Source organism: Labeo rohita, chromosome 25 (genome assembly GCF_022985175.1).
Source record: "Labeo rohita strain BAU-BD-2019 chromosome 25, IGBB_LRoh.1.0, whole genome shotgun sequence".
NCBI classification, from domain to species: domain Eukaryota; kingdom Metazoa; phylum Chordata; class Actinopteri; order Cypriniformes; family Cyprinidae; genus Labeo; species Labeo rohita.
In genome coordinates, this window is record NC_066893.1 from 28,307,176 (window position 1) to 28,330,839 (window position 23,664).

The 23,664-nt window shown below is 29.5% G+C and overlaps 2 protein-coding genes across 2 annotated transcripts; one reads left to right on the forward strand and one right to left on the reverse strand.

Moving 5' to 3' along the window:
• Nucleotides 1-2,686: 2,686 nt before the first annotated feature.
• plex9.1 (PML-like exon 9.1) lies at nt 2,687-6,116 on the forward strand. Its single transcript, XM_051099057.1, has 3 exons — nt 2,687-2,898; nt 3,222-3,287; nt 5,016-6,116. Exons 1-3 carry the CDS (start codon nt 2,784-2,786, stop codon nt 5,534-5,536), a joined length of 702 nt encoding a protein of 233 aa, XP_050955014.1. The 5' UTR covers nt 2,687-2,783; the 3' UTR covers nt 5,537-6,116.
• Nucleotides 6,117-14,013: 7,897 nt separating this feature from the next.
• On the reverse strand, nt 14,014-19,798 carry rsl24d1 (ribosomal L24 domain containing 1). The gene is made up of 6 exons (XM_051100317.1): nt 19,634-19,798; nt 16,512-16,625; nt 16,352-16,424; nt 16,198-16,261; nt 14,576-14,661; nt 14,014-14,490 (listed from the first exon to the last, which is right to left on the reverse strand). The coding sequence occupies exons 1-6, from the start codon at nt 19,712-19,714 to the stop codon at nt 14,423-14,425; spliced, it is 486 nt and encodes a 161-aa protein (XP_050956274.1). The 5' UTR covers nt 19,715-19,798; the 3' UTR covers nt 14,014-14,422.
• Nucleotides 19,799-23,664: the final 3,866 nt, after the last annotated feature.

Here is a 23,664-nt window from a genome sequence, read left to right on the forward strand (position 1 = left end):
CCTCATCTATCACATCTGACTGAACTCATCAGCTCATTAGTTGAGACAGCAAGACCTGAAATGGGTGTGTCCGATGTGGTGTTGGGGATGCTCGCAGGAACAGCGGTGTGCTGTATCTTTTCAGACTGATCCGGCTTACAGTTTTCATAAACCAGACTATCAAAACCACCAAAAATCCCATAGAGTTACATTGACGGAATGTTCAAATGAGCAACACTATTCAAACTCCAACTGACAAAATTCAAATCTAAACTCCCAGAATCCCTTGAGACTCAATCAAGCTTCCCTTCTATGCACTATTTCTAATCAATTTACACTCATTTAAGCTTCACTCTAATATTTCTAATCTATCTAGCTATCTAAATCATGCTAGCAACATGCTGCGTCATTTTTTTTCCCCAAACCAGTTAAGCACAAACCACGCCCTCTAAGCGAAAACCCCACCCCGGAGCCGCGACTCACGTCTCCGGTTCGATTTCATTGGTCAACTGTATCACAGCGCTGATTGGCTACAAAGCGTTACGGCCGCCCCGAAACACACTAATTTTAATACAATACCCCAAAGGGATACACGAGTGAAACGACGTACTCACAATTTACAGTTTCAATAAAACGGTGTACAAAATGGATAAAAACAGTGCTTAAAACTACATATAGACTATAAAACATGCTCACAGAGTAGTTTAACGCTTGAGTAAACTACACTCACGTATTATACAGAACAAAAACCGGAAAACAAAAAAAGATTAAATATACATATATATATATATATATATATATATATATATATATATATATATATATATATATATATTTTTTTTTTTTAACTTATTATTAATTCTTTTGTATAGCAAACAATATGTGACCGTTTGTCAGCGATGCATCCATCGTCAACGACCTTGATTGATTTCTAAACTACTTCTCAGGGGCGGCGACCGAGTAACCGGATTGACCAATGAAATCGAGCCGGAGACGTGACTCGTGGCTCTGGGGTGGGGTTTTCGCGTAGAGGGCGCGGCTTGCGCTTAACTGGTTTGGGAAAAAAAAATGACGCCAACATGCTAGTAACATGCTAATCATGTTAGAAACTTGTTACCAAAATTCTAGTAACATGCTAATCATGTTAACATCATGCTAATAACTTGCTAATCATGCCAGAAACATGCTAGCGACATGCTAATCATTCTAAAAACATGTTAACAACTTTGATAATCATGTTAGAAACGTTAGCAGCTTTGCTAATCATGTTAGAAACATGCTAGTAACTTGCTAACCATGCTAGCAACATGCTAGTAAAATGCTAATCATGCTAGCAACATGCTAAACATGCTAACATCATGCTAATAACTTGCTAATCATGATAAAAACATGGTAGCAACATGCTAGTAACATGTTAATCATGCTAACAACATGTTATTACCTTGGTAATCATGCTAGCAACATGCTAGTAACATGCTAATCATGCTAACAACATGCTATTACCTTGGCAATCATGCTAGCAACGTACTAGTAACTTGCTAATCATGGTAGCAACATGTTAGTAACATGCTAATCATGTTAAAAAACATACTAGCAACATGCTAATCGTGCTAACAACATGCTAGTAACTTGCTAATCATGTTATCAACATGTTAATCATGATAGAAGAATGCTAGCAACATGCTAGTAACATGTTAATCATGCTAACAACATGTTATTACCTTGGTAATCATGCTAGCAACATGCTAGTAACATGCTAATCATGCTAACAACATGCTATTACCTTGGCAATCATGCTAGCAACATACTAGTAACTTGCTAATCATGGTAGCAACATGCTAGTAACATGCTAATCATGTTAAAAAACATACTAGCAACATGCTAATCGTGCTAACAACATGCTAGTAACTTGCTAATCATGTTATCAACATGTTAATCATGATAGAAGAATGCTAGCAACATGCTAGTAATATGTTAATCATGTTAGAAACATGTGAACAACAAGCTAGTAACATGTTAGCCATGTTAGAAACATGTTAGTAAAACATGCTAATCATGTGCAAAACATGCTATCAACATGTTAATCAGGCTAGAAACATGTTAATACCTTGCTAATCATGCTGACAACATTCTAGTAACTTGAAAATTATGATAACAGCATGCTAATCATGCTAACAACATTATAATCAGCCTATAAAAATACAAGCAATAAAGTAATCATGCTAAAAAATGTTAACAACATATTAAATCATGTAAGCAATGTGTTAAATCATGCTAGCTGCTTCTGTAGTTTTACAACTGCTTCAAACTTTCAGGCTAGACTTTCTCAAGCCAACTTAAAGTTTGTTCTCAAACTTTACTCATCTAGTTGAATATTATTACTGCATTTACTTCTTTTTAATTAAAAGAAATCCGGAACTTCTTTTAAATTACACTTGAACCACACCAAAAACTGTTGATATATCTTATATTTTCTAAAACATAACTGTGAACAAATCAGAAAAATAGATTAGATGTATTTTGAAGGTCTTAAAGCCTTAGCAAAGTTTCATTCCCTTACTAAAACGTCACGTTTTATGTTTATGTATCTCTACCGCGTCATAAATGCTTTATTGCGGGTTAAGAAACACCTGAGGTAACCTAATCGTGCCAAAGTTTTGTTGCCATGGTGACTGTTTTGGTATTTGCTGACCGTAAATGTGTTGGTCCTCACGAGGGCGTCATCGGTTCATCATCATCGTCGTTCAGAATAAAAGCCAGCGCGAGCGCGGAGGAGAAGCGAAAGCGATCCGACACACGCCGACATGAAAGACGTTCAGGGCGAAAGATCAGCTGGAAATCATTTGAAACGCTCTCTGATTGATCTCATCATGTATTTGATAAGCGTCTTCCCGTGGCTGTTCCGCTGGCTCGTGAGCGGTGAGTTCGTTTGCTCTTTATATCCGTTCCAAACACTGCAAAACAAAAGCTCTGTTTATGTCGAGCGCTTAAAAAGGCTGTTGTTTGTGTTGTTTCACCGCTTGCAGAAATTGACCGTGCTAGCTGTAGTTGAGTGCGGGTCAGTGAGTCAAAATCACAACTTCCGTATAGCAGAGCTGACTTCTCACAGCGTAACACATTCAAATCTGTCAATTTGCCTGTTACCGTGGTATCAACACAAGATAGTGTGGTAATGAGCGTGTTGTTGTAGTGCAAACTTGTGGTGAGTGTTGTTTAGTGAGTTTGCATTGTGTTTTTGACAGGTAATGCCATGATACGCGATGATGAAGAGACGCCCGTGTTCTTTGACCTGGAGACCACCGGACTGGGTATGTTTAACAAAAAAAAAAAAAAAAAAAAAAAAAAAAAAAATATATATATATATATATATATATATATATATATATATATTATTATTGTTATGATTATTATTATTATTATTATTAAAATTAATAAATTAGTCATGTAATAGTGAGAGCATTTTAAGTTTGTTTGGGTGGGATTTTCTAGACTTTATACTTACAGTAACTTTAATATAATAACCTTATGATCTCTTGCTTTATATAAATAATGCTTTATATAAAGAATATAACAAACTGTAGATATGCAGACAGATGTATATATGTCATATGACCGTAATAAATCTGTTGTAAACAAATATTAACTGCTTTGTAATTGTATTATTAATTCATATTTTATAAATTGATATTTTAATGAATTATTATGAAGTGATAGATTATATATTATAATGTGATATTACATTTAAAACGTTTTATTGTACATTAAAATATTGTTAAAAAGGTTAAGTATAAAAAATATAGTCACCGAAATGCTACATTTAAAAAAAACACGTAATTCTACAGTAAAATATGTAAAAATATGAAAAATGTAGTCAGCAAAATACTACAAATGTATGTGAAAAATATCTTTAAAAAGCACAAGGGATGTAATTTTACACTAAAATGATTATACAGATGATAGTTTATGTAACATTTTGTTGACACAATGCAAGTAATTCTGTGAATAAGTGAAAAACATTATTTTTAAAAATACAGTTCATGTTATTCTACAGTTAAATATTTAAACAGTTAATATATATATATATATATATATATATATATATATATATATATATATATATATATATATTTAGTAAGTATAAAAATTTGTCATCAAAATGCTACATTAAAAAAACTATTGGTGAAATATATTACTAAAAAAAAACAATGCAATTCTACACTAAAATACTGAAAAAAAAAATTTAAAAACACAATGGATGTAATTTTATAATACTGTAATATTGCACTTTAAGCGCAAAATTTGTATTCACCAAAATGCTACATTTTATCTGTACATTTATTTATTTATTTATTTATTTATTTATTAAAACACACAATGCATGTAATTCTACATTTAAAATTTAGTGAATTTTTTTTGTTCCCCCAGTAAGTATTAAAAAGAAATGGTCAACAAAATACAATAAAAAAATGTAATAGGTTACCATAAATATTATATTTAAAAACACAATTAATATAATTTAACAGTAATACTGTACATTTAAGTATAAAATATACATTCACCAGAATGCTACATTATGTGTGTGTGTGTGTGTATATATATATATATATATATATATATATATATATATATATATATATAATTGTGTGTTATTTAAAAAAAAATTATAGTATCCAATAATTTTTTAAATGATAAAAATGTACAGTACTTTGCATACTGCATAAAACAATATTTTAGTGTAAAATTACATTGTTGTTAAAGACAATTTTTCACTTATATAGTTAACCATTTATAGGTGAAAAATATATTTACAATGTAATTTTACCCAAAAATTTAGTTTTTTTTAATATGCAAAATACTGTTAATTTTTTAACACAAAAAAATTACTTGGATACTATAAGTACAAATATTTTTTTCCTTTTAAACAAGATGCACATAATTCTACAGTAAAATATTTACAAGAAAAAAACCACACATTTAAAAAACTTTAGAAACACTCTTTCTTCTACAGTACATATCTTCTTGTTCTCTTTTCTTAGACACGTCTGCATGTGATATCGTCCAGCTGTCGGCCGTCAGCGGGGACCGTACGTTTAACGCATACCTCCTGCCGCGCTGCACCATGACAGACGGCGCGTCCCGAGTCACGGGTCTGACTGTAGACGGCCCCGATCTGCTCTTCAAGCGGCGTCGCGTGCAGACCGTCCCTCACGCACGGGCTCTAAGTGACTTCATCCTCTTCCTCAAGACCTTCAACAGGCCCTTTCTAGTGGGACACAACAGCAAGCGCTTTGACTGGCCCATCCTGACCCGTGTCCTGGAGCAGTTTGACCTGCTGGAGGAGTTTGAGGGCGCCGTGTCGGGATGCGTGGACACGCTGGGACTGAGCAGGGAAATGTTCCGGCTGCCCAAATACTCGCAGCCGTTCCTCGTCCAGCACTTCCTGCAGGAGTCGTACGGTGCTCACGATGCCACTGAGGACGTCCGGACCCTGCAGGACCTCTACAGAGTCTGGAAACCCTCTGAGGAGCTCGTCAAGAAACACAAAGTCATCTTGTGATGGACAGTCTCATGACATTGTAGCTGCAGCTCAGGGGAAAAGAAAATATTGCATGTGTGTTTTTAAAGGAATTAAGTTGCACTGGACTGAAAGATTCAGTTTTTGGGTTTTATATATATATATAAAATGTTTTATAGTGCCTTAGCAGATGCAGTAAAAACATTTAGTTTTTTGGCTGATGCAACTCTGGAATAATGCAGCCATCCAAAACGGTTCATATCAATTTCATCTCTCTTTTTTTTTTTTTTTTTTTTTTGAAGATCTCAAGTATTGAATATGTTACTGTGCAATATGTGTTTTGTAGAGTAATATTTACATTATTTTCTGCATTCATTGTCAAAGCCTACTGTAAATTATGGCACAGTATTTTTAAAAAGTTGCCTCTTTTTAATGTCATATGTGTTGTTTTAATTTCTGTTTTAGTCTAAAATCAGGTTTTGGTTTACAGATTCAGTTTTGCTTCCTTATTTCAGAATGAATATATTTAACTCACAATTTCATGTAATTTCAATTGTACATTGTTACATATTGACATTGTTAATTCATTAACTGGAACCATTAAATATGAACCATTTTATAACACATGAGTGTTGTCTTATTTGTATTTTAGTTATGTAGTGACAGTTGTATTTTTGTTTGGCTTTATTTTGAACTGTATTACTGTTACACTGTTATACAAGTTATGTATCTATCTGTCTGTCTTTATGTATGTACGTATGTGTGTGTGTGTATATATATATATATATATATATATACAGTAATATCATGGTCAGCAAACGGCTTGAAAGTCGTGCTGGAAAAGAAAATCAGCATCTCCATAAAGCTTGTCAGCAAATGGAAGCATAAAGTGCTTCAAAATCTCCTGGTAGACGACTGCATTGATTTTGCACTTGATAAAACATAATGGACCAACACCAGCAGACGTCACAGCGCCTCAAATCATCACTGACTTAAGAAACTTCACACTGGACTTGAAGCAGCTTGAATTCTGTGCCTCTCCAGTCTTCCTCCAGACTCTGGGTTCATGATTTCAACATGAAATGCAAAAATTTCTTTTATCTGAAAAGAGGACTTTGGACCACTGAGCATCAGTCCCATTCTTTTTCTCCTTAGCCCAGGTAAGATGCTTCTGACATTGTTTCTGTTTTAGAAGTGGCTTGGTAGCCTTTTCCCTGAAGATGTCTGAGCGTGGTGACTCTTGATGCACTGACTCCTTGTGAAACTCTCCCAAGTGTTTGAATTGGCTTTACTTGACAGTATTCTCAAGCTTGTGGTCATTCCTGTTGCTTGAGCACCTTTCCCTACCCAATTTCTTCCTTCCAGTCAACTTTGCATTTAATATGCTTTGATACAGCACTCTGTAAACAGCCACTCCTTTCAGTAATGACCTTTTGTGGCTTCCCCTTTTTGTAGAGGGTGTCAATGATTGTCATCTGGACCATTGCCAAGTGAACAGTCTTCCCTATTATTGTGGTTCCAAAGAACAAGAGATACCCATAATTGTATGTATGTATATATATACACTGCTGTTGCTAACTGGCCAAGTGCTGTAGGCTAATCTGGCGATGGATGAGGAGGAGGCTGAGGACTACACAGAGCTTCTACATTTCTCTAGAGACATATCGGCAGTGGTTCCGTGCGACAACAACGCCGGCTGGTGAGTCACCAATTGAGACTTATCATCACCTCAAAACCCAGTATCATCGCTGGGCGAGACTGGAGCAGTCAATGAAAAGAGAGATTGGGGAGATAATCATGCTGAAGCAGTTGTTGCAGGTGCTGCCGTGTGAAACATGGACGTGGATGAAGGAGCACGAACCAATGAGTGGACTAGCAGCTGCGAAATTGGCACAACAGTACATGCACACTCATCGGGTCAGCAGTCACCGCTCTCAACCATTCAAAGGTACTGTAATGTGTAACACACACAGACTAGATAATGTGGAAAATTAGCCGACATCCAGAGACAGTGCATGGACTATGATTGTTATGTACCGCGAGAGGAAAATGATGATGTGAATGAACCAAATGACTCCTCTCGGAGACTGACTGTGTTGGTTAATGGTCGCAGTTTACATGCTATGCTGGACATTGGTAGTGCAATTTTGCTGATCAAAGCACACCTGTTGCAAATGTCTGTTCTGATGACACAATCAATGTTAAATGTGTACGTGGTGATGTTAAGAGCTACCCAAGTACCGATGTTACTGTGGACATTCATGGATGGAGATACTTGCTGTTGCCATTGTTGCTGACTTGCCTGCCCACATGATTCTAGTAAATGACTTCATTATTCTGAATGAACTGATACAAAATCCTATAAACTCCTCTGTCAAAGACTCTGAACCAGACCCTTTGTTATCATGCTCTGTGGATACCCGGGCCAAAGATAGAGCTGGGTTGCAGCCTTTGCCAAACTTTGACAATAGTTTGTTGCTGCCTCACGGCTCTATACTGCCTTCCGTTCACCCTCTGGGTTATTCCATTTCACTGTTCTTCCTTTTGGCCTACATGGGGCATCTGCTACGTTCCAGCGCCTGATAGACAGAGTCCTGCAGGGCTGTGAGAAGTGGGCTGCTGCTTACCTAGATGATGTAATCATCTACAGTGACACCTATAAGGACCACCTACGACACCTGGAAGAAACACTGGGAAGGATACAAAGGGCTGGATTAACCTTTAACATGAGGAAGTGTCGATGGGCACAGAAAGAGACATCATACCTCAGATGCATTCTGGGCAATGGACAAATCAAGCCACAAGTCAGTAAGGTGGAGGCGATCCAGCGCAGTCCAAGACCCACCACTAAGAGGTGAGGTCATTCCTGGGTCTATAGGAGGTTCATACCAGACTTTGCAACGCTGGCGACGCCCTTGACTGAACTACTGACGAAGGCTGTAAAGACTCCTTTGCCATAGACAGATGAATGTGACGCAGCATTCCAGAACCTCAAGAGTCGACTGTGTATCCGCTCCATCCTCCGGAGTCAGGATTTCTCCCAGCAGTTCTTGGTCCAGAAAGATGTTTTGGCTATAGGTCTCAGAGCTGTCCTAGCCCAGTGGTCGTCTGGGGAGGAAAGGCCAGTGGTCTTTTCGATCCGAAAGTTGTTGCCCAGGGAACAGAGGTATTTGACTATCGAAAAAGAGTGCCTGGCCATCAAGTGGGCCCTAGAGAGTCTCCGGTACTATCTGCTCAGAAGAGAGTTTGACTTGGAGACCGACCATCGGGCCCTAAGATGGATTAACACCATGAAGGATCACAATGCAAGGGTCTCTCAGTAGGCCGGACAAGTGAGCGTGCAGTAGTAGTGCTGTGAACGAGTCAAAACCCCTTATCAGTTGCATGTATTGTTGTGGATACCTGTATATATTGTATATTTTGGGACAGTTTTGCAGGTGGCAGTTTTTTGTTTATTTTTCTTTTGTATAGTCTTTTTTTGTACTTTGTAAATATTGCATACCTGTGGATCACCTAAGCCTCACTGTAAACGTTCAGAGAAATGCCACAGACTCTTTTACATATATATGCACCTAAATTATGCTAAAAGGACTTATGAGAAGCTAATCATTTCTATGCATATTTCTGTATTATGTAACCCACACATTTGACTATCATGTCCTAAGTACTAATTGCATTGCATTGTATTTTAATAACTATTGAATAGTTTTTAGGTTTATATTTGTGTTTGGTATGTGTGAGTTTGAAAATTCATGCTTTGAACATTTCCATCAATCAATCTTTGTAAAATGTATCTGTGTCTCAGACTTCATGCCCGCCTCAAAACTTCAACCAGCGTACACGACTCCATCCTCTAGCCAACGCCTAAGTCATCACGTCGAACGTCCACGAACTTCCAGCCAATCAGCAACCTTGGGGAGCCCTTTTCTGCAACGACATCATCAAAGGAATCCCCTTCACTCATTTATGTATTTATGTATGTATGTATGTATTTATGTATGTATATATTTTTGTATTTATGTATGGATATATCTTTGCATGTATGTATTTATGTATGTATATATCTATGTATGTTTTTATGTATAGTATATATGTATATATTTGCATGTATGAATCTATATATGTATGTATCTCTGTATGTATTTATGTAAAGATCTCTGTATGTATGTATTTATGCATGTAGATGTTTTTGTAGGTATTATGTATGTATGTATATATTTATGTATGTATATGTATGTATGTATGTGTGTATCTCTGTATGTATGTATTTATGTATTGATATATTTTTGTACGTATGTGTTTATGTATGTATGTATGTATTTTTGTATGTGTATGTATGTATGTATTTGTGTATGTGTTTGTATGTATGTATGTATTTTTGTATATATGTATTTTTGTATGTATATATCTTTGTATGTATTTATGTATATTATGCATGTATATATCTTTATGTATACATGTATGTATTTATGTATATAACCATATATTTTTATGTATTATGTATGTATATATCTATGTATGTATATATTTTTGTATATGTATGTATCTATGTATGTATTTATGTATGTATCTATGTATTTTTGTATGTATGTGTGTATGAATTTATGTATGTATATAGCTATATATGTATGCATCTATGTATGTATATATTTTTGTATGTATATATCTTTGTATGTACGTACATATTTTTATATGTATTTATGTATGTATCTTTGTATGTATTTATGTATATATGTATGTATTTTTGTATGCATGTATTTTTTATATATTTTTGTATGTATGTATTTATGTATCTATGTATGTATCTATGTAATTATGTATGTATATCTTTGTATGTATGTATTTTTGTATGTATATATCTTTGTATGTATGCATTTATGTATCTATGTATGTATGTACATATCTATGTATTTTGTATCTATGTATTTATGTACTGATATATTTTTGTATTTATGTATATATATTTTTGTAAGTGTATTTATGTATGTATGTATGTATATGTGTATGTATGTATGCATCTATGTATTTATGTATTTATGTGTTGTTATATTTTTGTATGTATTTGCGTATGTGTGTATGTATTTTTGTATGTATGTATGAATCTATGTATATATCTATGTATTTATGTATTGATATATTTTTGTATGTACTTATGTATAAATGTATGTATTTTTGTATGTGTATGTATGCATGTATGTATGTATTTGTGTATGTGTGTATATATGTATTTTTGTATGTATGTATGTATGCATCTATGTATTTATGCATTGATATATTTTTTTATGTATGTATTTATGTATATATGTATGTATTTGTGTATGTTTGTATGTATTTATCTGTATGTATTTATGTATATATGCATGTGTGTATTTTTGTATGTATGTATGCATCTATGTATCTATGTATTTGTGTTGATTTATTTTTTTATATATGTATGTATGTATTTGTGTATGTTTGTATGTATGTACCTGTATGTATTTGTGTATGTGTGTATGTATTTTTGTATGTATGTATGCGTCTATGTATATATCTATGTATTTATGTATTGATATATTTTTGTATGTATGTACTTATGTATATATGTATGTATTTGTGTATGTGTGTGTATGTTTGTATGTATGTATCTGTATGTATTTATGTATATATGTATGTGTGTATTTTTGTATGTGTATGTATGTTTGTATGCATGTATGTATTTATGTATGTATATATCTTTGTATGTATATTATGTATGTATATATCTATGTATGTATTTATGTATATAACTGTGTATATTTTTATGTATTAAGTATATATTTTTGCATGTATTTATGTATATTTGTATGTATATATCTATGTATATATGTATTTATGTATATAACTGTATGTATTATGTATGTATATCTCAATGTATGTATATATTTTTGCATGCATGTATCCATGTATGTATTTACATATATATCTATGTATTTTTGTATGTATCTTTGTATGTATCTTTGTATGTATTTATGCATTGATATATTTTGTATGTATTTATGTATATATGTATGTATTTGTGTATGTTTGTATGTATGTATCTGTATGTATTTATGTATATATGCATTTGTGTATGTGTATGTATTTTGTATGTATTTATGTATATATGTATTTTTGTATGTATGTATGCATTTATGTATAAATGTATGTATTTGTGTATTTGTGTATGTGTATGTATGTATGTATTTGTGTATTGATATACATTTGTATGTATTTGTGTGTTGATATATTTTTGTATGTATGTATGTATAAATGTATGTATTTGTGTACGTGTGTTGTGTATTTATGTATGTATGCATCTATGTATTTATGCATTGATATATTTTTGTATGTATTTATGTATCTTTGTATGTATTTATGTATATATGTATGTATTTTTGTATGCATGTATTTTTTATATATTTTTGTATGTATGTATTTATGTATCTATGTATGTATCTATGTAATTATGTATGTATATTTTTGTATGTATGTATTTTTGTATGTATATATCTTTGTATGTATGCATTTATGTATCTATGTATGTACATATCTATGTATTTTGTATCTATGTATATATCTATGTATTTATGTACTGATATATTTTTGTATTTATGTATATGTATTTTTGTATGTGTATTTATGTATGTATGTATATGTGTATGTATGTATTTTTGTATGTATGTATGCATCTATGTATTTATGTGTTGTTATATTTTTGTATGTATGTATTTGCGTATGTGTGTATGTATTTTTGTATGTATGTATGTATTTTTGTATTTTGTGTCTATGTATTTTGTATCTATGTATTTATGTATTGATATATTTTTGTATGTACTTATGTATAAATGTATGTATGTATTTTTGTATGTGTATGTATGCATGTATGTATGTATTTGTGTATGTGTGTATATATGTATTTTTGTATGTATGTATGCATCTATGTATTTATGCATTGATATTTTTTGTATGTATTTATGTATATATGCATGTGTGTATTTTTGTTTGTATGTGTATGTATGCATCTATGTATATATGTATTGATGTGTTGATATATTTTTTTTGTGTATGTATTTGTGTATGTTTGTATATATGTATCTGCATGTATTTATGTACATATGTATGTATGTATTTTTGTATGTGTATGTTTGTATGTATTTTGTATGTATGTATCTGTATGTATTTATGTATATATGCATGTGTGTGTGTATGTATGTATGTATGTATTTGTGTGTTGATATAATTTTGTATGTATTTATGTATGTATGTATGTATTTGTGTATGTATGTATTTTTGTATTGATATACATTTGTATGTATTTGTGTTGATATATTTTTGTATGTATTTATGTATAAATGTATGTATTTGTGTACGTGTTGTGTATGTGTGTATGTATGTATGTATTTGTGTATTGATATACATTTGTATGTATGTATTTGTGTGTTGATATATTTTTGTATGTATGTATTTGTGTATGTGTGTTGTGTGTGTATGTATGTATTTGTTTATTGATATACATTTGTATGTATGTATTTGTGTTGATATATGTATGTATTCATGTATATATGTATTGATATATTTTTGTATTTATGTATTTTTGTAGATGTATGTATTTGTGTATGTGTATGTATGCATTTGTGTATCTATGTGTGTACATATCTATGTATTTTGTATGTATGCAAGCATCTATGTATATATCTATGTATTGATATATTTTATTATGTGTATGTAGTTTGTGTGTATGTGTATTTTTGATGTATTGATATTTTTGTATGTATTTGTGTATGTATCTATATGTATTTATGTATATATGCATGTATATATCTATAGATTTATGTATTGATATATTTGTGTATTATACACAAATACATACACACACCAAAATGCACACATGAACCCAAAAATACATACATAAATACATACATACAAAACTATATCAATACATAAATATGTAGATATATAAACAGAAACATAGACGCATACATACATAAATACACAAATATATCAATGTATAATGTCAAATGTATGTATGCGTCTATGTTTCTGTTTATATATATCTACATATTTATGTATTGATATAGTTTTGTATGTATGTATTTATGTATGTATTTTTGTGTTCATGTGTGCATTTTGGTATGTGTATGTATTTGTGTATGTATGCATGCATGCGTCTATGTATATAGCCATGTATTGATATTTTTGTGTTTTTGTGTATGTATTTGTGTATGCATGTATTTTTGTATGTGCATGTATTTTTCTATGTCTGTGTGTATGTCTATGCAGTTACGTATATAGTGAACATTTGAAGTGGATGAAAACCTTTAATTTGTCCTAAAACCAAAAAGAATACCTATACTTGTCTTAACGTGAATATATGTGAAACTATATTTAAAAACAATGCACATAATTCCCCAGTTAAGTACACTGTCAAACGTAATGTATATATGAAAAAAAAAAATTCTAATCGACTACGTTTAAAAACCCAATGCATGTAATTCCACAATAAAATATGACAAAACACTAGATTTACATTTTTTTGGGTAAATGTGTTTACTTGATATTTAATGTTTTAGGCCTAATTAACTTTTGACAAAATAATGGATATTTCTCACATTTCACAGCTTATTGGTGGCAACAAAGCTTTTAGAAACATGAAAATGTAATTTTACATTTTCAAAATGCATTTAACTGAAATCATATTTTGCACAAAGTTCATTTATATAATGAGGTGGATGGACAGCTAACACAATGTCCAAAATAATATTCAGCCACTAGACCAACAGGAAGGAAACGTTGAAGTGGAATTATTCAGGAGAAACCTGCAGATCCTGCTGACTCCATCCTGTCGCAGATCAGGAGTGACGACATTTGCAATTCTCAACAATTCAAAGCAGAAACATTCTGAAAGTCCAAATGTAAAGCGTTTTCTTTGCTTCACTCATCCATTTCCACATCTTCTGCCAATTTTTGGACCATCTTGTCTTCCAGCTGTTTAGCTTGACCTGGAGAGAGACAAGAGCAATGAGAACAGGGAATTCTGGGAGAGGTTTGGGCGGTGTTATGTAATGGCGGAACAGTGTGCTTTACCTGCGTGTGGAGCTCTGATGAGGTGAATGTTCTTCTTGACTTCACTGATGTCTGCTGCCTTCTCCAGCTCTTTGCCCTTCTTCAACCTGAGGAAACATGAAAACATTCATGTAAAATAAAAATAAATCAAATTGTACACAGAACACGCACATCAAAAAAATACAGGAAATATGAAAAAAATTCTAAGAACTAAAATACAAAAAATGACCTAATTTTAGGTAGTTTCCAACGTTCCTCATTTTTCCATTTACATGATGTAGTAAAATAAACTAAAACTGAAATAAAAAATTTATACAAAAAGAAATAAAAAATAAAACTATACATACATACATATACATATATACATTTGATATATATTTATATTTTTTAATATATATACACACACACACGAAAAACACAAAAAAATATTTTAGCTAATTGCCATGCCAACATTTCTCATTTTCATTTAGTTTTACTAGTAAAATGAGCTAAACCTGAAATAAAAATTATATAGACAAAAAACAAAAAAATGACAAAAATGCACAAAGAAATACTAAAACTTTTAAGTATTAATGAATACAGAAAATATGAATAAACATATTCATCATAAAAAAAAAAAAAAAAAAAACTAAAAAAAAAAAAAAAAAAAGTTATTAGTAAAATAAACAAACTGAAATAATGATTTATAAGAACTACACAGACATAAAAAATAAATCAAAAACTAATAAATAATAAAAACGCACAAAAAAATTCTAAAACCTTAACTAAGTGTTGATGAAAACAGAAAATATAAAAAACATTAATAAAGTTCAAATATTAATAAATACATATTTATCATTAAAAAGGTTAAATGGATTAAACACTTTAATGAAACGAAATAAAATCTACAAAAAAAAAAACGCACTACAAAATACATTCAAAAATATAATTTAAAAAATAAAGTTAAAAAAAAATGTATAATTTATACTAATTAAAAATATATGAAGACTAATGAATTACAAAAGACAAATAAATACTACAACATAAGTTACAATGAAAAAAAAACATTAATTCAAACTAAATCATTAAAAAAAACAACAATATATTTAGAGTACAAACATTTTTGTTACTTTAAAAAAAAAAAAAAACCTTGAAATTAAATTTGTAATAAAATATTCTAAAATACTTATTTTACTTTAACTAGTTACTAAGGAAATATTTCATATCATTTAATGCACTAAAACATGCAAACACTAAAATAAAAAAATATATTATATTAAAAAAAACTAATAAGTGACAAAAAAAACTACTAAAAATAATAATAATGGATACATTAAAAAATAAATAATAATAATAATAATAATAATAATAATAATATATATATATATATAAAATAAACACACAAAAAGAACTAAACCTTTAAAAAGGAAAAAATAAAAAACTTTTAAAAATAAAAACTAATACAAATAATAATATTACTGAAGACTGTAATAGTATGTGAATGATGCACTGGCCGCATGTATGAATCAGCTGGTGAAACTCTGAGGCGTTCAGTCACGGGGAGGTAATGAGGAGAAACTACAATACCTAATATTATTCTTAAATTGCAGAAGAATGACTAAAACAAAGCACAAGGAGCAGCTGCTGAACGTTGTGCCACTCACCTGTTGATGATGAAGCGCGCCTGCCGTTTGTTTTTGATGGCTTCAACCTTCTTCATGGCCTCCACTGTTCAACACAAACACATCAGTCACTTTTAATGAATGAATGGCTCAATAATGAACGAATGCTGTGGGTCGATCGGTCGGTCAGACTCACCGGTCTTGCTCCAGAGCTCTCTGTTGTATTTGACAGGAATATTTCTGCGCTTCTCAAACTCCAGTGAGTTATCCTGACAAACACAATCAGTATTTTATTTCATGAACAAACAGCTGAACGAGTGAACTAAACCAATGAAGCGTTCTCTCGGGTCTCTCACCACCGTCAGCTCTTTGCCCGCCGACTTCCTGAACGCTTTGGTCCATCTGGTCTTTCTTGGGTTTCGCTTCTTCTTGAAGTTTTTGTGGCATTTGGACCGGCAGAACCTGAAAACCTACAAACAAAAACCTGTCAGGATTCACACTCAAATACAAACTGAGCATATGACAAAAGTACCATATTGTTAACATTTAATTTTTTACCATGGTAATACTAAATATTATTAGAATTTAAACTAGCTGTTTTCTATGTGAATATATTGTAAAATGTAATTTATTCCTGTGATCAAAGCTGGATTTTTTTTTATCATCATTACTCCAGTCTTAAATGTCACATGATCATTCAGAAATCATTCTAATATGCTGATTTATCATCAATATTGAAAACAGTTGTGACACTTTTTTTTTTGGAAATGGTGATATATTTTATTTTTCAGGATTCTCTGATGAATAAAAAGTTAAAAAGAACAAAATCTAAATATTTTCTTACAATATACACTACTGTTCAAAACTTCGGGGTTAAGAAGTTATAGGATTATATTTTAATAAAATACTTTTATTCAGCAAGGATGTGTTAAATTGATACAAAGTGATAGTAAATACTTGTGTAACATTGTTAGAAAAGATTTCTATTTTGAATAAATGCTGGTTTTTTTTTTTTTTACTTTTTATTCATCAAGAAAAAAAAAAAAATATTTTAGCTAATTGCCATGCCATCTCATTTTAATTTAATTTTACTTAATGTAGTAAAATAAGCTAAAACTGAAATAAAAATTATATAGACATTTAAAAAAACAAAACAAAAAAACAAATAAATTACAATAACGCACAAAAAAATTACTAAAACAAGTAACAGAAAATATTAAAAAAATAATAAAAAATATTAATAAATATATTTATCATTATTTTTTTACGTGAAAACAAAAAAACAACTTTAATGAAATAATCAAATATACAAAAATATACAAAATACCAAAAAAAAATTATACAGAAAATATGAAAAAAATTCTAAAAAAATAAAATACAAAAAATTATTTTAGCTAGTTGCCAAAACAATGTTTCTCATTTTCATTTAGCTTTACTTAAGTAATACTAAGTTATTAGTAAAATCAACTAAAACTGATAATAAATTATATATTAAAGTACATTAAAATAGAAAATCAGTATATTTTAAATTGCAATAATATTTCACAATATTACTGTTTTTATCTGCATTTTTGATCAAATAAATACAGCCTTGATGAGCAAAAGAGACTTCTCTAAAACTATTTAAACATTAAAAATCTTACTAATCCCAAACTTTTGAATGGCAGTGTATGTATATTTTACCTCTAACTTTTTGTAGTTATTGAAATAAATTATTTATTAAATACATTGTTATATATACACATATTTGTAAGTTAAATTGGCTAATATACAAGTTATTATTTTAATTTTTAACTCTCTGTATAAAACAAATTAAGAACTTATCACTGGAAATAAATAATACATTTATAAACATATAATATAATTTTGTAAAAAAAATTAATGCATTTTTTGTTTTATATATATATATATATATATATATATATATATATATATATATATATATATATATATATGTACACACACACACACATATACATTTAATTTAATTTTGCAACATATAATTGAGATAAATTTGTACAAAATAATTCATTGTACATTTTTGTAATATATAAATAATATACTTAGAACTTAAAAACCTTTATTAAATTTTATTTATCTAAATAAATGTTTTGCAATTATATACAATTAGTTAATATAATATCTAATTAATTAATATAAAATTAATATATATTTGTACATTTTGGTAATATATAAATAATATAGTTATAGAAGAACTTACAATTGGAAATAATTTAGCTTTTATATATAAATAAATAATATAGTTTAAACATATAATTATATATTAAACGTATATATAATAAACGTATTTATAAATTAATAAATAATTTAGGTTCTATATAAATAAATGTTTTGCAACATATATATAAAAAAACGTATAAAATAAATGTAAATGCTTGTAATATATAAATAAAAAAATTAAGTTGGAACTTACAATAAATAATTATTGTACATTTTTTAATATATAAATAATATAGTTGTAACCTACAATTGGAAATAAATCATTAATAAATCATTTAGTTTTTATATAAATAAATGTTTTGCAATTATATATATATATATATATATATATATACACACACACACACAATGTAAAATTAATATATATTTGTTTAAAATAAACAACAAACTAATGTAAACTTTTGTAGTGTATAAATAACAGTTGGAGCTAATAATAATTTAGTTTTTATATAAATAAATCTTATGCAAAATATAATTATTATACATTCGTATAAAATAAATTATTGTACATTTTTGTAACATATAAATAAATAATATAGTTCAAATGTATAATTGGAAATAAATTAATAAAGAATGTGTTTCTATATAAATAAATGTTTTGCAACATATAGTCAAAATAAATGTGTATAAAATAAATTAATGTAAATATTTGTAATATATAAATTCATAATATAGTTGGACCTTATAAATAATTTAGTTTTTATATAAATAAATAAATGTTTTGCAACATATAATTAATATACATTTTAATATTTAAATATATAATAAATGTAAATATAATAAATATAATAAATGCAAATATAAATTTAACAATTGGAAATAAATAAATAGTTTAGTTATTAAATACACAAATAACTTTAGTAACACACGCACACATACACACACACAGCTCTAACATGGTTTTACCGTGTTTTTTTTTTTGTTTTTTTTTTAAATGTGGCACAATCATTCCAGATTTTTTAATATGTACTTTGCTATGATGTTGCTTGTTAACATGGTAAAGTCACGTCACACGCATCACGTTTATTTCTGTTCTTGTGTACAATCGTCATACAGTCTTCGGAGTAAACACGACATACTTAAATACTGTACTCAATCAAAACCAGGTAAGTTTCAGTCGTTACTGATAAACAGCACAGATGATCACTGCTGAGAGCCGCGGTTTAACTGTCGCTCTGACATAAACACGACACTGAAGCGCTAATAATCGTCATGGTGACGCCGATCGAGCGCTTACCTTACAGTCGTTACGAACAAACATCATTCCGTGTCCCGGATAAACCGGAGCCGAGCAGAAATAGCACTTCTCGATGCGCATTTTGATCAAATATTATGATTTCACTCGCACATGTGCCGCTGCGCTGCGAACACAGGCGGAAAAGAGAACGCGTGTTTGCACTTCCGCCGCATGACGTCATCGCGCAGGCCACACGCTTTACCGCCACCGCGGGGCGCGGAGGGGAATTACCGTACATTCACACTGAGGCAGTACCACCCTATTAACAAGTAAAAAATAGGCTATACGATCAAGTCATGGCAATATGTTTTTTTTTCGTTACTTTAAACTCATCAGAAATATTAGTAACCAGTTTCAACAAGTTATACGAATTATTCCCAAGTGAATTTGTGTAAAAGCATAATAAACTGCATAAAAAAAGAAATACCGTGTTTTTTTTTTATATTTCTTGTGTTTGAATTACTATTGGAAATAAATAGTATATTTGGAAAGTAAATATTAGTATAAGTAAATATTTTAGTTATTAAAAATAAATGATTGCTAAATAATTTAGTTATTAAATACATTATTGTGTAATATAAAAGTAAATAAATTATATATTTGTAAATTAAATAATATATACCATAATGTTTTTGTAAATTAAATTAAATAATAAACAATTTCGTTTTTAAGTAAATAAGTTTGTAATATTTAAATAATGCATTTGTAAATTTTAGTTTATTGGAATTTAAATAATTCACAAGTTACAGTTTTAATTATTAAAATAATTTAGATATAGTTTAGTTATTAAATAAATTATTTGTAATATATACATAAATAAGAATTGTGTAAATTGAATGAGTTACTATTTTAGTTATGTAAACAATAAGTAATAATTTAGTCATTGAATAAATACTTTAGTAATATACAAATAAATAATATATTTGAAATTATAATTAAAATAATTAATACATTTATTTATTAAATAAAAATATATTAAAATAAATAATAAATTTGCACATTAAATAAGATATATTAGTATTTTAGTTATTGGAATAAACAATGAATAATTTATAAATACATAAATACATTTATAATATACAAATAACTATTTGTAAATTAAATCATTTAATTTATTAAGTTAATATTTTAATTTTTAAAATAATTAAGAAATATGTTGTAATATATAAATAAGAAGTTTGTAAATTAAATAGGATATATGCTAATATATTGGTTAATAAAATAAAGCATAAACAATTTAGTTATTAAGTAAATCATTTTGTATTATTTAATGAAATAATAAATTTGTAAATTAAATAAGATACAATTAATATTTTAGATATTGACAAATAATAAATAATTTTACTTATTAAATAAATAATATAAATATGTAAGACAAATAATGTTTGCAAATTAAATAATTCATAAATCAATATTTTACATTTTTAAAATAATAGTTTAGTTATTAAATAAATAATTTTGAAATGTATAAATAAGAATTTAGTTGATATAATTAATTATTTTATTATTAAAAGAATAATTTAGTTATTGAATAAATACCTTTTTAATATAAAATAATGTATTTGCAAATTAAAAATATACGTTCATATTTTTGTTATTCATATAAATAATAAACAATTTAGTTATTACATACATTTGTAGAATACTTAAATAATACATTTGTAAATTAAATAACACATTTTTAGTTATTTAAATTATGAAATATATTGAAATAATAATCAATTAAATTTTGTAATATATAAATTTTAGTAATAACGTAGTTATTGAATTAATAAAAAATATTGTAGTTTTTATTCATTTCTAGAAATTCATTTTTTTAATCAATTATACATTTTAAATAATTAACAAATGTATTTAGTTACTAAATTATTAATTTACAAAAACAATTTTAGCGTATCATTAAAATAGGAAATGATTCCTATCTGTGACGGAAATTCAAGAGCCAAAAAACATATTTTTGAGAAATATTTATTATATTGTGCATTGTTCTGACCACTTTTTGGCACATAATGGAATTAAACTGGTACAACATGCTCAACATGAGGGGCTTAAATAATAATACAAATGATAATAAATCAACCGGCAAATCAGGCAGAAACGAAAGTTCCTGAATTCAGACTCAAAACACTGTTTCTTTGGCACATTCACAGAGAAATGTGTTTGGATAACGACTGAAACAAACATGTACACACGACAAGTTCATAAGAATAATTAAAAACACTAATGGAAAAATACAAAGTATAATAATTAAGCATTTCACACCCCTAATTCAAAGTGATACGTTCTCACATTGGCTGGTTGAGTTTGGCACGGCATGTTCATACGTGAAAATACGACTTTTATCATGTTTTCCGAAGGTTTACGGACGCGTGATGATGAGCGGCCGCAGTCAAAACACATGCAACTCTACAAAAAGCAAACGAATTACAAAATGTCAAGTCTACACAGGGGCGACCGTATCAATCTTTGGTTTTTATTTGCTTTCTGAAATGATGATTTCGTGTCACTTCAATCCAAAGGGTTGTTTCCAAACTCTGATTATATTTTTCCCAAAAACCATGTCATGAAATACTGATCACACTTCATACAAACACTCAAAATCACACATTCAGTCATTCTCATCGAAATCTTTAGTCTCCAACCCAATGAAAGAAGCAAACATCTCTTTGGATTCTAGCGTCCGTCACCAAACCTGCGCCACTACCGTCTAAAATGGAAAAAGTTGTAAAGAAAAACCCAAAAATCTGAGCACTTTAACTCGAACGAACAAAAGCTTGGCTACACCAATCAACGTGAACAAATTCGTTTCTTTCGGCACTTTCAAATATACAGAAATATATATCATCTATCTTTGGAGGTTACAGCATTTTACCATCATTTGTATAATTTCACTCTTTGGATCAGACATCTCATATATTGCAAACGATCCTCCCATCATAAGGCCGTCGACATCTTATAAAGCTTTCAGAGTTGGGTGAACCGATATCACCGCTTTTTTTTGGTTATTTTGTTCACATTTTCACAAAAACGAAACCTGAAAACAAAAATCATCCCTCAGTTTGTATAAACCCAACAACAAAAATCAGACATAGATGAGTTTTTTGGTTCTTTGGAACAGATTTGGAGAAATACAGCATTGTGTCACTTGCTCACCAATGGATGTGAATGGGTGCAGTCATAATGAAAACATCACAATAATCCATAAGTAATCCACACCACTCTATATCTGTGCAGATTTCTCTCCTGATTCACACCAGAACACTTTTTCCCTGGAGGAAGTGTTATTTTGGATTACACACTTGTGTTTTAGTTAAAAACATCTTAATGATGGATTTGTTTTTAAATGTTACACGCTTTAGAATGTTCAGAGAATATTCAAATGTAACATTCCAATTAAATGTTACATGTTTTAGAATGTTCAGAGAATATTCAAATGTAACATTCCAATTAAATGTTACACGCTTTAGAATGTTCAGAGAATATTCAAATGTAACATTCCAATTAAATGTTACATGTTTTAGAATGTTCAGAGAGCATTCAAAAGTAACATTCCAATAATGTTTGCAAAATGATTAAATGGAATGTTATTTTACCATTCTATAACCAAGAAAAGAAAACATGGATGTTTTTAATCAGCTGTTTGGACTCTCATTCTGACGGCACCCATTCGCATCCATTGGTAAGCAAGTGACGCAATGCTGAATTTCTCCAAATCTGACGATGAAACAAACACATCTACATCTTGGATGGTCTGAGGGAGAGCACATTTTCAGCATTTTCAGTTCATTTTTGGGTGAACTGTTTCTTTAAGAAGCAAGAGCTAAATCATAAGATCAACCAAATTAAAACAAGAATCAGAACTGAATCCTCCACTTAAGAATCAAAACGTAAACCGTGCGCAACGTTGCAAGTAACTCAATGAAAAACAACCTTAAAATAAAGGATCTCGTTTGGCGAACGTAAAACGTTCATCCTCGTACGCTACACGGAGGTAGTACAACATAATGAAAAAGTGAATTAAAAAACGCACA